The sequence below is a fragment of the Scyliorhinus canicula genome, chromosome 1, assembly GCF_902713615.1.
Source record: "Scyliorhinus canicula chromosome 1, sScyCan1.1, whole genome shotgun sequence".
Taxonomy (NCBI): Eukaryota; Metazoa; Chordata; class Chondrichthyes; order Carcharhiniformes; family Scyliorhinidae; genus Scyliorhinus; species Scyliorhinus canicula.
The window spans coordinates 279,275,026-279,289,829 of NC_052146.1; the positions used below are offsets into that span (position 1 = coordinate 279,275,026).

The 14,804-nt window shown below is 46.9% G+C and overlaps 1 protein-coding gene across 1 annotated transcript in view; it reads right to left on the minus strand.

The window, feature by feature from the left end:
- LOC119974762 (ALK tyrosine kinase receptor-like) overlaps positions 1-14,804 on the minus strand; it is a 1,320,646-nt gene that overhangs the window by 469,801 nt on the left and 836,041 nt on the right. The window contains exon 5 of the mRNA XM_038813974.1: positions 8,879-9,012. Within this exon, the coding sequence (XP_038669902.1) occupies positions 8,879-9,012 (134 nt within the window). The remainder of the gene's footprint in view (positions 1-8,878; positions 9,013-14,804) is intronic.

Sequence of the window (14,804 nt, forward strand, 5' to 3'; positions counted from 1 at the left end):
GTGCTATTAGATCAATAAACCTGATTGAACTAACTTCAAAGTCTGGAGTATCTTTTTGATCTAAGCTGCATCCAGTTGCAGCCAGTGTTAGACCAGTGTACCTAACACGACAAACAGTTCAGTGGTTTCCCAGGATGAGGGGTGCAGTCAACGGGAAATCCAGTTGGCAATGGCAGGACCAGTAAATCCCGCTGGCGGGCCGCTTCCGCTGGCAAAAAACACGTGGCGGGCTGTTCGGTAAAAGACGCCCATTATAGCATCAGTAAAGAATGTTTCAGAGAAACCGAGTTAACCGTTCGAGTCTGCATGACAAAGTCATGGAGAACAATGGTCAGTCTCAGTGAATCCTTTGTTCTCCTCGTTACACGTTCTGCTATCTTACCTTTGGTGCCACTATCAGCACCTTCTCCAGGCCTTAATTAACACTCACTTTGTCTGGTGTCCATCTTTCCTTAGCTCCAACCTATCCCTGACCTTCTATTCTGCTCCTCTTTCCCCCCCCCCCCACTTTCCAAGTATTTAATCCATCACATCTGTACCCCTCTTCAACTTGAAATGTTAACTGGGTTGCTCTCTCCACAGATGCTGACAGACCTGCTGAGTTTATCCAGAATTTTCTGTTTTTATTTCCAATTTCCAGCATCTGCAGCGTCTTATTTAAGACTTTCAGTCATAGTGAAGCAAAGTGTAGTATATTGAAGCATTAGTGATGAATCTTAGATACCAATAAAGCAATTTGAGACATTGATTGGTGAAGCAGCGTTGAGCATTAATTGAAGATGAAGGATTAGTGAACACGATGAAGCATTAATGAGAGAACTAGCTGTAAATATGAATGTGTGGCACTAGTATTAGTCAAGTGTGTTGAAGAATTAGGAAAATACATGAAAACATTAATGAAACATGTTGATTTACATTTTGTAAGTGCTGCAAGTTGGAGTATTAATAAGGTGTAACATAGACATATTTGAGGATTAATGAAGTCTGAAATAGTATTCATAAAGTTTTCCAAGTGATGTTGCACTATTGGCAAACATGTTCAGATATTATGGTGCTACGGTGAAGTTAATACTGAAGTAAGAATAATGATATCGTTGAAAAACTGGCGAGTTACACTGATAAAACATAAAAACTTAAGAAATAGGAGCATCAGTAGGTCATTCAGCCCTTCGAGCTAACTCTGCCATTCATTGAGATCATGGCTGATCTTCTACCTCACCACCATTTTCCTCCACTATCTCCATATCGCTTGATGTCTTCGGTATGAACAATCTATCGGGCTCAGTCCTGAATGGACTCAATGACTGAGGTTCCACACCCCTCTGGGACAGAGAATTGCAAAGATTCGCCACCCTCTAAGTGAAGACTATCCTCCTCATCTCAGTGCTTAATGGTCTGCTCCACGAGACTCCCCTTGTTCTAGACACCCCAGCCATGGCAAACATCCTTCCTGCATCTACCCTGTCAGGCACTGTAGGACTTTTGTATACCTGAATGTGATCACCTCTCATTCTTCTATGCTCCAGAGAATAAAGGCCTAGTTTTTTCAATCTTTCCTCACAGGACAATCCCTCCATTGCAGGAATTAATTTAGTGAACCTTTGTTGAAGTCCCTCTCTGGCAACTGTATCTTTCCTTGGGTAAGGAGACCAAAACTGCACCCAAAGCTCCAGGTGAGGTCTCACCAAGGCGCTGAATAATTGTAGGAAGACATATTTATTCCTAGACTCAAATCCTCTTGTAATGAAGGTCTACATACCACTTGCCTTATTAATTGCTGTACCTGTATTAGCTTTCAGTTACTCATAAATAGGGACACCCAAGTCCCCTTTGAAATTAAACACTTCCCAGACTCTCAACATTTCAGAAAAATCTGTATTTCTGTTTTTCCAACCAAAGTGGATAACCTCACATTTCTCCACATTGCATTTCATATGCCAAATGTTTGCCCACTTAGTCTCTCCAGCTTCCGGAGAAACACGTCCCATTTCCACCTAGTTCTGTGCCATCTGCAAACTTGGAAACATTACTTTTAATTCCCACATCCAAATCATTGATATTGGTGCGAATAGTTGGGTCGCAAACATAGATCCTGTGGGACCCCACTCGTCACAGCCCGCCAAATGACCCATTTACTCCTACTCTCTGTTTTTTGTCCAGTAATCCACAGGCACAGGGTAATTGTCTGGGAACCAGGGTTCGAATCCTGCCATGGCAAATGGTGGAATTTAAACTCAATAAAAACACCGGGAATTAAAAGTTTAACAATGACCAAGAAACCATTGTTGAATGTCGTTAAAAAGCGAATTGCGAAACCTGTCCCTCCTTATCTGTTCTGGTCTACACGTGACTCCAGATCCACGGCAATGTGATTGACACCTAAATGCCCTCTGAAATGGCCTAGCAAGCCACTCAGTTGTACTCAACCATTACAAAGAAAACACAAAGGAATGAAACTGGACGGACCACCCAGGACCGACCTAGGCACTGGAAATTACAACGGCAAACCCAGCCTTGCAAAGTCTGGGGACTTGTGCCAAGCTTGGCATCGCTGTTCCACAGATCCTTCGAGCAACAGCCTGACGTAGTCACACTCACAGAATCGTACCTCACAGATAATGTCTCATACACCACCATCACTATCCCGGGGTGTGTCCTGTCTCACTGGCAGGACAGACCCTGAAGAGGTGGGAGCAGAATGATGTACAGTTGGGAGGGGGTTTCCCTGGGAGTGCTTAACATTGACCCTGGACCCCGTGAAGTCTCATGGCACCAGGTCAAACATGGGCAAGGAAACCTCCTGCTGATTACCACATATCGTTTCCCCCTCAGCTGATGAATCAGTGCTCCTCCATGTTGAACAACCACTTGGAGGAAGCACTGAGGGTGGCAAGGGTGCAGAATGTACTCTGGATGGGGGACTTCAATGTCCATCACCATGAGTGACTTGATAGTACCACCACAGATCGAGCTGGCTGGGTCCTAAAGGATATAGCTGCTAGACTGCTGTGGCAGATGGCACTGTGGCAGGTGGTGAGGGAATCAACATGAGGTAAAAACATACAAGACATCATCCTCACTAAGCTGCCTGCCACAGTTGCATCTGTCCATGACAGTATCGGTAGGAATGACCACTGCCCAGTCCTTGTGGAGACGAAGTCCCCCATCTTCACATTGAGGATACCTGCCATTATGTTGTGTGTCACTAGCACCATGCTAAATGGGATAGACTTCGAACAGATTGAGCAACTCAAGACTGGGCATCCGTGAGGTGCTGTGGGTTATCAGCAGCTGCAGAATTGTACTCAGTCACAATCTGTAACCTCGTGGCCTGCTAGATTAGGGCATCACGGTGGTACAGTGATTAGCACTGCTGCTTCACAGCTCCAGGGACCCAGGTTCAATTCCTGCCTCGGGTGACAGCGTGGAGCTTGCACTTTCTCACCATGTCTGCGTGGGTTTCCTCCGGGTGCTCCGGTTTCCTTCCACAAGTCCCGAACAATGTGCTTGTCAGGTGAATTGGATATTCTGAATTCTCCCTCTGTGTACCCAAACAGGCGCCGGAATGTGGCGACTTGGGGATTTTCACAGTAACTTAATTTGCAGTGTTAATGTAAGCCTACTTGTGAGACTAATAAAGATTATTATTACTATTAATATTAAGGCTATGGGCCCTGATAATATTCCTGCAATAGTCCTGGCGACTTGTGCTCCAGAACCTGATGCACCAAACATCTTCAGCTGTAGTGGAAAGATTCAAGGAAGGAAAGATTCACCTGAATGCTCGTTTGGGTGAATAGATAGCGCCAGACCCTGAGGGACAGATGCAGAGCAAACTTGAATTAGCTAGGACAGTCAGAAGTTTGGAGAATCATAGAATCATAGAATTTACAGTGCAAAAGGAGACCATTCAGCCCATCGAATCTGCATCGACTCTTGGAAAGAGCACTCTGCTTAAGCCATGCCACCCTATCCCCGTAACCCAGTAACGCCACCTAACCTCTTTGGACACTAAAGGGCAATTTAGCATGGCAAATCACCCTAACCTGCACATCTTTGGGCTGTGGGAGGAAACCAGAGCAGCCGAAGGAAGCCCACGCAGACACGGGGAGAACGTGCAGACTCCACACAGACAGTGACCCAAGCCGGGAATCGAAGCTGGGACCCTGGAGCTGTAAAACAACTGTGCTAACCACTATGCTACCGTGCTGCCCTATGTACTAATGTCGAAAAAAAAGCAGAAGAAGCAAGGGCTGCTGTGATCCTGAGTTTAATAAAAAGGGAACTGAAGTTGAAAGAGTAAAGCAAAGAAAGGAGAGCACAGGGAGGATGTTTTTAAGTCATTGAAAAAACAAATGCTCCAGTGAACCAGCAGCTAGAATAGCTAAGGTTTCAAATTTAAAAAGAAGACATTTGGATTAAAGATAAGTTTTGCTCTAGTTAAACAATTCATAAGCTAATGAGAAAGTGGCTGACACTGGGAAGCAGAGCTGTGGCTTTGAGTGTGTAGGAAAAAGGGAAACAACTTGGGACACTCTGTACCTGTAGATACATTTTGTTGTAAAATATATCTGCAAAGGGAAACCAATTGTATCCGAGTAACTACAGCAGCTGTGAGCAAAAAAGTGTTGACAGTCTTAAAGTTGTAATGCATTTAAAGTTGAACAACATTAATGCAACAACCACCAGGAGGAACCAAGGACAAGGGATAAGAAAACCAGAGAAGACCCCAGATAGAGGGCAACTTTGAAAACAGGGTCCGTGAACAACAGACAACCTCAGAGACGGTCGTCAAGACCTCAAGGATGAGGCAATGGAAGATCTTGAGGAAGAGGCAACGCTGGTTTCAGAGGAGGTAATAAGTCCTCAAGGGAGAGGCACATCAGACTCAGGGTAGGCAGTAAAAGAAACTCCTGAGAGACGGGAGCAGTGGTCGACCATGACCCCAAATTCAGGGGGAGGAGGACCACAGAGAGAAACCAGAAAGTGGGCAACAGATGACTTTAAAGGGTGAAATGAAGAGCTGAAGGCTCAGGTGCATTCCGTCACTTTGTATCGTAATGGGAAGTTCCTTGGAAGTTTTGGCAATGAACTACAAGCAAACAGCACGGTAGCACAAGTGGATAACACTGTGGCTTCACAGTGTTAGGGTCCTAGGTTCGATTCCCCGCTGGATCACTGCCTGTGCGGAGTCTGCACGTTCTCCCCGCGTCTGTGTGGGTTTCCTCCGGGTGCTCCGGTTTCCTCCCTCAGTCCAAAGGTGTGCAGGTTAGGTGCATTGACCGTACTAAATTGCCCTTAGTGTCCAAAAAGGTTAGGAGGGGTTATTGGGTTACGGGGATAGGGTGGCAGTGAAGGGCTTAAGTGGGTCGGTGCAGACTCGATGGGCCGAATGGCCTCCTTCTGCACAGTATGTTCTATGTTTTATGTTCAAACGATAAAGCTGTAATCAGTCAGGAAGTAAGGTGGACCAGAGAAGAAGAACAGCTAAGAGTGAAGAGAAGAGAGTTGGGTAAGCTTCGCCAAAAACAGCAGTGAGTAGGAAATGAGTTAAAAGTATGTGAGCCTGGTCGAAATGAGAAGCAGCCTCGATACATCAAAGTCAATGTGCCAAAGGTGGAAGTGGCTAGGAAATCTATCAAGGCCACCTGGCTTGGGAAACCAATGGGGACCGAGAGCGGGAGATCATCCCAGGGGGTGGAGTCCCCTCACAGGCAGAATACATGGGAGAGCCATTTAGAATAGATGTAAAGGTTGGTTCAGCAGCTCCATGCTTCTCCAGGGCAGCGTGGCCAGCAGCCTCTGAACCATTATCCCTAGTTATCAATAAACTCTGTTGTTCACACAAAGAGCCTCCTCCTCATTGCTGCCTGGTCACCCCACCATCCTTCCATCATAACATACCTCATGTTAGGTTGTTGCAAAAGGTTAAATCTCCGCCTCATCGCTGCCAGGTCACCCTGGAATCCAGCGTGAGGTAGCCAATTGGATACAAAATTGGCTTGCCGACCGAAGGGTGGTTGTGGAGGGTTTTTTTCAAACTGGAAGCCTGTGACCAGCGGTGTGCCTCAAGGATCGGTGCTGGGTCCACTGTTATTTGTTATATATATTAATGATTTGGATGAGAATGTAGGAGGCATGGTTAGTAAGTTTGCAGATGACACCAAGATTGGTGGCATAGTGAAGAAGGATATATAAGATTGCAACAGGATCTTGACCAATTGGGCCATTGGGCTGATGAATGGCAGATGGAGTTTAATTTGGATAAATGTGAGGTGATGCATTTTGGTAGATCAAATCAGGGCAGGACCTACTCAGTTAATGGTAGGGAGTTGGGGAGAGTTACAGAACAAAAAGATCTAGGGGTACAGGTTCATAGCTCCTAGAACAGGGGTGGGCAAACTTTTCCGTGCAAGGGCCACATTCAGAAATTCACAATTTTAAAGGGCCGCATAGTATATTAAGTAAAATAATTAATATTTAAAATAGCCAAAATAAAAGGTTTTTAAAGAAAAAAAAAGCAATTAATTTTTATTAATTAATATTTTAAAGTAGAAACTTTACATGAAACACATTTATTTGAAAAACAAAGTAACTCAGTTTAAAGAAAAAAAAGCAATTAATTTTTATTAATTAATATTTTAAAGTAGAAACTTCATATGAAACATATGTTGTGCCGAGCAATGATCACCCTACTCAAGTCAACGTATCCACCCTATACCAGTAACCCAACAGCCCCCCCCCATTAACCTTAAAATTTTAAATTTGTTTTAAAAAAAAATGTTTTTAATTAATTTTTTTTAATAACTTGATCTTGGTGGGCTGCATAAAGACCTTTGGCGGGCCGCATGCGGCCCGCAGGCCGTAGTTTGCCCACCCCTGTCCTAGAAGATGAACAGGGTGGTGAAGAAGGCATTCAGCGTGCTTGGTTTTATTGGTCAGAATATTGAATACAGGAGTTGGGACGTCTTGTTGAATTTGTACAAGACATTAGTAAGACCACACGTGGAATACTGTGTTCAGTTCTGGTCACCCTATTATAAGCAGGATATTGTTAAACTAGAAAGAATGCAGAAGAGATTTACGAGGATGCTACCAGGACTTGATGGTCTGAGTTCTAAGGAGAGGCTGGATAGGCTGGGACTTTTTTCCCTGGAGCGTAGAAGGCTTAGGGGTGATCTTATGGTGGTCTATAAAATAATGAGGAGCAACGATAAGGTAGATAGTCAACATATTTGCCCAAAGGTAGAGGAGTGTAGACCTTGAGGGCAGAGGTTTAAGGTGAGAGGGGAGAGGTACAAAAGGGACCAGAGGGAAAATCTTTTCACATAGAGTAGCCAGAACGAGCTGCCAGAGGCAGTGATAGAGGCGGGTACAATTTGTTCCTTTAAAAAATAGTTAGACAGTTACATCTATGACTCGAAGTGGGGATTTTCGCTGATTATTGTACAGTGTTCAGCACCTTTTGTGACACCTCAGATAATGAAGCAGTTCATGTCCAAATGCAGCAAGCCATGAACAAGGCTTGGGCTGACATGTGGCAAGTAACATTTGCGCCACATAAGTGCCAGGCAATGACCATCTTCAACAAGAGAGGATCTAACCATCGCCCCTTGATGTTCAATGGCATTACCATCACTGAATCCCCCACATCAACAACCGGTGAGTTAACATTGAACAGAAACTGAACTGGACCAGCCATGTTATTACTGTGGCTACAAGAGCAGGTCAAAGGCTAGAAATTTTATAGTGAGTAACTCAGCACCTGACCCCCGAAAGCCTGTCCACCATCTACAAGGCAGAAATCAGGAGTGTAATAGAATACTCTCCACTTGTCTGGATGACTGCAGCTCCAAAAGCATTCAAGAAGCTTGACATCTTCAGGGCAACACAGTGGTGTAGTAGTTAGCATTGCTGCCTAGTGCAGGGTAGGTGAATTGGCCACGCTAAATTGCCCCTTAATTGGAAAAATTGAATTGGGTACTCTTAAACTTATTTTTTTTTAAAAGAAGCTTGACATCATCCAGGGCAAAGCAGCCCACTTGATTGGTCCCTCTTCCGCAAGCATTCAATCCCTCCACCGCCAACGACCAGTCACAGCCGTGTGTGCCATCTACAAGATGCACTGCAGTAACTCACCAAGGTTCCTTAGACAACACCTTCCAAACCCACCATCTAGAAGAACAAGGGCAGTAGACACATGGAAACATCATAACCTGGAGGTTCCACTGCAAGTCACTCACCATACTGATTTGGAAATATATCGCCATTCCTTTACTGTCATTGGGTCAAAATCCTGGAATTCCCTCCCTACCTCAGGGACTGCAGCAGTTCAAGAAGGCAGCTCACCACCACCTTCTGAAGTGTGTCTCGGGATGGGCAATAAATGCTGGCCTTAGCCAGCGACACCCATGTTTTGTTAATGAATAAAGACAAAGTCCAAGCCAGGAAATTACTCCCAATCCCATGTGCTCTACTTTTGTTTCCTAGCCTCTTGTGTGGGACCTTATCAAAAGCTTTCTAAAAACCTAAATATACCACATCTACTGGTTTTCCCTTATCTATTCTGCTTGTTACATCCTCAAAAATCTCTGAACCTATTTGTTAAACATGATTTCCTCTCACAAATCCATAAATAAAGGAAATGTCTAAATGGGTATTAGTAATTCTTCCTCCTTTCCCCCATTAATGGACTCTGCAGTCTCATCACTTCCCTCGTGGACTGTCAAGATAATTGATCTTAAAAGAAAAATAGTTGGAAGAAGAAAGGAAAAATAACTATACATTGCCATTTTTTGAAACAACTTTTAACTCTCTAGTTCATTGCAGGCAGTATTAGAAACTCGTACTGCAGCACTTTGCAAACCTAAGCTTTTACCTTCATGGCAGTTTTTCAGGATGACTGAGTCCACGGCTACCAACTCCCAGCTTCTTCTGTTGAGTCCTTTATATTCCAAAGAGATCCGGAACAACTCTTCCAGACGCCCTACTCTCCCCTGAAGCAGCGTCCATCTGTTCCAGCCGGAAATATACATAATACAGAAAGAGAGAGTGAGAGAAAACACAATGTTAATCCAATCAACACAGAATCAACACACTTTTAAATCAAATAAGTTTTACAGCTTTATGTCAAAGTGCCTCTCAACTCTGGCGTGCAAAGTTACTCATGAAGGCAACTGAAATCCCATAGGGGCAGTGATATTTTGGAATGGGTGCAGGAACAGATTTTCAAATCTACAGAGCCCCAGAGGTTAATACTGCTGCCTCCCAGAGCCAGGCACCCAGGTTTGATTCCGACCTCGGGTGACTGTCTGTGCGGAGTCTGGACGTTCTCCCCGTGTGTGCGTGGGTTTCCTCCAGGTGCTCCGGTTTCCTCCCTCAGTCCAAGGATTTGCAGGTGAGGTGGATTGGCCATAATACATTGTCACTTAGTGTCCAAAAGGTTAGGGAGCATCGCTGCAGACCTGATGGGTAGAATGGCCATCTTTTGTACTATATGTGCTCTGAGCTCCTGATACCAGACCCCATAGCATGTCAGAGCTATATCACAACAGCTGGAGCTTTCCGCAGCTACACTGCTCAAAGTTGGGTGGCACCATGCTGGAGAAAATGGAAAAATGGGGTTAGAAGTTTCTTTCCTCTGGACTTGCAGAAATCTCAGCCCCCTCAATGCGCCACCACATGATTGCTAATTCCCCACGTGACTACTGATGAGCGCAGGAAACATTGGACAGATTATGGTTCCAGCTAGGGCAATGTGGGAAAATTAGCTATTCTCCTGATAAAGGAAAAGGGCCTGATAGTAGTCGAGCTTACTTGTCTTCATGCCATACAGAGACCAGAAGAGCCAGCAGATCATTCAAAGACTTCACAAAAGTTGTGGATAGAATCTTTTTGAGGTACTTTGGCCTGTTCAATGGAAGCTTCTCCATGGTGGCACAGTGGTTAGCACTGCTGCCTCACAGCACCAGGGAACCGGGTTCGATTCTGGCCTTGGGTGACTGTCTGTGTGGAGTTTGCACTTTCTCTGCGTGCCTGCGTGGGTTTCCTCCGGGTGCTCCGGTTTCCTCACACAGTCCAACGATGTGCAGGTTAGATGGGGTTACGGGGATAGGCCTAAGTGCTCTTGCGGAGGGTCGGTGCAGATTCGATGGGACAAGTGGCCTCCTTCTGCACTGTATTCCTCCACATTTGACTCCCTGTCTGTATTGCATTCCTTTCTTGTGGTTGAAATACTGTCTCGCATGTTTAATAGTCCCCGAGGGAAATGGGTCAGAGTTACAGTCAATGATGGGCATATTACTCCTCTCCCAACACACCAGCAGCAGCAAAACCTTTCCAGAAAGATAATCAGCCCATCTAATCAACAAATAAATCCAATACACCAAAATATTTGATATGTACAAGTCTGAGTGCAAAGCAATGGATGATATCAGTCAGTTAAACACCTGTGAATGTCGCTGAATATTATTTTGGTTTGTTATTGAGCTGATTAAATAAAGTAAAATATTTTATGGACAGGTTAATCAGAAAAGGAAAGTCATAATGGATATGGGTGCACGTAATGATGGACAGGATCATAGCACAGGCAACAACAGCGCGATTACAGTATCTTTGAATAATTACTTCATTTCAGGGGAAGTGGACAGGTGGACATGACATTGGATGATGAGATTCAAAATGAGATAACTGTTTTAATAAAAGGAAATGAAATATTAAATAAGCTAATCAAACTAAAACAGATTAAAACCCCTGGTCCGGACCTATTGCAACCGCTCATTTTAAAAGTATTTAGGGAAGAGATGGCAGAGGCATTACTGCACATTTTAATAATCAGCCATTGAAAGGTGTGGTTCCAGACAGCTGCTGTATTATCCATGTTTAAAAAGGGAGATAGAAAATATCTATGGAACTAAAGACCAATCAACTCAGCACTGGCGGTCGGGAAAATAATGGAACACTTACTAACGGAGAGAATAGAAGAACATCCAAAAAATATAATAATGAATAATGAACATAGAGCTCAAAAAGAAAAGTCTTTCTTGACCAATCTTGTTTAACTTTCAAAGAGGTACAGAGATAAGTGTAGTAGATGTAATTTGTCAAGGCTTTTAGCTCTTTGCTAAGGTGCCACATAGAATAGAAGACATAGAATCCCTACAGTGCAGGAGGGGAACATTTGACCCATTGAGGGGAACATTTGACCCATTGAGTCTCCACCGGCCCTTCAAAGGGCCAACCCCACCTCGGCCCAATTCTCTGCCTTATCCCTGCAACCCCACCCAACCTTTGGACACTAAAGGGCAATTTAGGATGGCCAATCCACCTGCACATCTATGGACTGTGGGAGGAAACCGGTGCACCCGGAGGAAACCTTAATTGGGAAAAAGTTATCCGGATAAATGTGAGGTAATGCAATTTGGAAGGTCTAATACAGATGGGAAATATACAGTTAATGGCAGAACCCTTAATAGTATTGATAGGCAGAGGAATCTATGTGTACATGTACACCGGTCACTTAAAGTGGCAACGCATGTGGAAAAGGTAGTCAAGAAGGCATACAGCATGCTTGTCTTCATTGGCTGGGGCATTGAGATTAAAAATTGGCAAGTCACGTTGTAGCTTTATAGTACCTTAGTTAGGCTGCACTTGGAATATAGTGTTCAATTCTGGTCGCTACACTACCAGAAGATGTGGAGGCTTTGGAGAGGGTACAGAAAAGATTTACCAGGATGATGCCTGGTGTGGAGGGCATGAGCTGTGAGGAGAGGTTGAAGAAACTCGGTTTGTTCTCACTAGAATGACGGAAGGGCATGGACAGAGTGGATAGGCAGAAGCTTTTTCCCAGGATGGAAGAGTCAATTACTCGGGGTCATGGGTTTAAGGTGCGAGGGGCAAGGTTTAGAAGAGATGTATGTGGTGAACGTATTGCATTAACCATTCACCATGTATGTCACTGTATCACGCTGTTGCCCATGTGGGCTCCACCTTTTGACCATTGTAAGATATTACCTGGAATGTATCATGTTGGTGCCTTTGTGGGCTCCGCCCCTGACAGCCTGGTAGGCGGCTCTCACCAGCAGATCAGTCACAGGCAGGCACTGTTCTAGTCGATTAAAGCCACAATTTACATCTACTCTCTGTTTCGCGTGAATTGATGGTTGCATCAATTTAATCGACTACAAAACCACTATGGAATCGGCCCCCGAACCTGACATGCTGGAACTCGACGCACAAGTCGCGGAGGCGAAAGGGATTTTTCCGCACTGGCTCCGCTGTTTTGAGGCCAATCTTGCCACCTCCTCCTCGCCGTTCGCCTCTGACGATCATAAGCTGAGCCTCCTCCACACCCAGGTGAGCCATCGAATCTCTGTACAACTCGTGGAAGCCTCCACCTACGCAGACGTCCTCGCGATGCTGAAGCGTCTATACATAAGGCCAGTGAACGAGGTGTACGCGCGGCATCTCCTCACTACTCGCCGCCAATGCCCCGGGGAATCACTGGAGGAGTACCTCCGCGATCTCAAAGTCCTTGCGCAAAGTTGCAACTACCAGGCCGTTACAGCCACTCAACATATGGACGTCGCTGCCCGGGACGCCTATGTGGCTGGAGTCAGGTCCAACTACGTGAGACAGCGCCTACTCGAGAAAGGTGCCCTAGACCTGGAAGAGATAGTAAAGCTAGCCTCCTCCCTAGAAGTAGCGTTCCAAAGCATCAACGCACTCCCGTCTGATCACGTGACCCCCTCGTGGACTCCCGACCAAAGAGTACCCAAGGCCTGTGCCGCGCGGCTGCCCGCCCAACACGGGGGTCTACCCTGCTATTTCTGCGGCCAGCATCAGCACCCCAGGCAGCGCTGCCCGGCCCGGAACGCAAACAGCAGCGACTGCGGTAAAAAGGGACATTTCACTAAGGTTTGCCTGGCCAGGTCCAAATCCTCAAAATCGCAGGCCCGACTCTCGGACTCACAGGCCCGCACACCCCGCAGCGTGGCAACATGTCTGCCGGCTCCGCCCCCCCCCCCCGGACGCGTCATCGGCCTCGTGTTGTCCATGGGGGCAGCCATCTTCAAGCCTGCACAACGTGTGCGACTCACAGGGGCCGCCATCTTGGGCATCCTCGCCCACGCGGCCCGCCACGTGCGACTCATGGGGGCTGCCATCTTGGACGCCATCTTCCTCGCCGCCCGAAATGTACGACCGACGGGGGCCGCCACCTTGGGACCTCCCCAGCACCTCCGACCATGCCGGCTACCTGCAACTCAGCACGATCACCCTTGACCAGTCGCGGCCCAAACACCTCCGGAGCTCCATGATGACCATCCGGGTAAATGGACACGAAACGCCTTGCTTGTTTGACTCCGGGAACATGGAGAGCTTCATTCATCCAGACATGGTAAGGCACTGCTCGCTCCCAATCTTCCGTACACATCAAACCATCTCCCTCGCTTCTGGGTCACACTCGTGGCAGATCCGGGGGTGCACTCCCGCAACCCCAGCAATACAGGGCGCCGAGTACGCCAATTTTAAGTTATATGTACTCCCCGACCTCTGCACTCCTCTCCTGTCGGGATTGGACTTCCAGTAAAACCTTAGGAGCCTAACTCTGAAGTTCGGCGGCCCCTACCCCCACTCACCGTATGTAGCCTCGCGACCCTAAAAGTCGACCCTCCCCCGCTCTTCACAAATCTCACCGCCGACTGTCAGCCAGTTGCCATCAGGAGCAGGCGGTACAGCATCCAGGACAGGACTTTTATCAGGTCCGAGGCCAGCAATAGCCCCTGGAGAGCTCAGGTAGTGGCCGTCAGGACAGGGGAAAAGAACTGGATGGTTGTAGATTACAGCCAAACCATAAACTGGGACACGCATCTCGATGCGTACCGTCTTCCCCGGATCGCAGACATGGTTAACCAGATCGCACACTAACGGGTGTTCTCCACGGTGGATCTGAAGTCTGCGTACCACCAGCTCCCAATCCGCCCAGAGGACCGCCACTACACGGCCTTTGAGGCAGATGGCCGCCTCTTCCACTTCCTCCGGGCCCCCTTTGGCGTCACAAATGGGGTTTCGGTCTTCCAAAGAATGATGGACCGAATGGTGGACCAGTACGGGCTGCGGGCCACATTTCCGTACTTGGACAATGTCACCATCTGTAGCCATGATCAGCAGGACCACGGCACCAACCTCCGGAGTTTTCTCCAAACTGCCCAAACCGTGAACCTCACTTATAACAAGGACAATGCGTTTTCCGCACAACCAGACTAGCCATCCTCGGCTATGTCGTGGAAAACGGAGTTCTAGGACCCGACCCCGACCGTATGCGCCCCCTCCTGCAACTTCCCCACCCCCACTGCCCCAAGGCCCTGAAAACGTGCCTTGGGTTCGTTTCCTATTACGCCCAGTGGGTCCCCAACTATGCGGACAAAGCCTGCCCTTAATCAAGGCCACCATCTTCCCACTGGCGGCTGAGGCCTTCAGCTGCATCAAGCGGTTATTGCCAAAGCCACGATGCGTGCGGTGGACGAGTCCGTCCCCTTCCACGTGGAGAGCGACGCGTCAGAGGTCGACCTCGTCGCTACCCTTAACCAGGCCGGCAGGCCAGTATCATTTTTTCACGTACCCTCCGAAATTCGACACTCCATGGTCGAAAAAGAAGCCCAAGCCATCGTGGAAGCTGTGCGGCACTGGAGGCACTACCTCGCTGGTCGGAGGTTTACCCTTGTCACCGACCAACGATCGGTAGCCTTCATGTTTGATAATACTCAGCGGGGCAAGATCAAGAATGATAAGATCTTGAGGTGGAG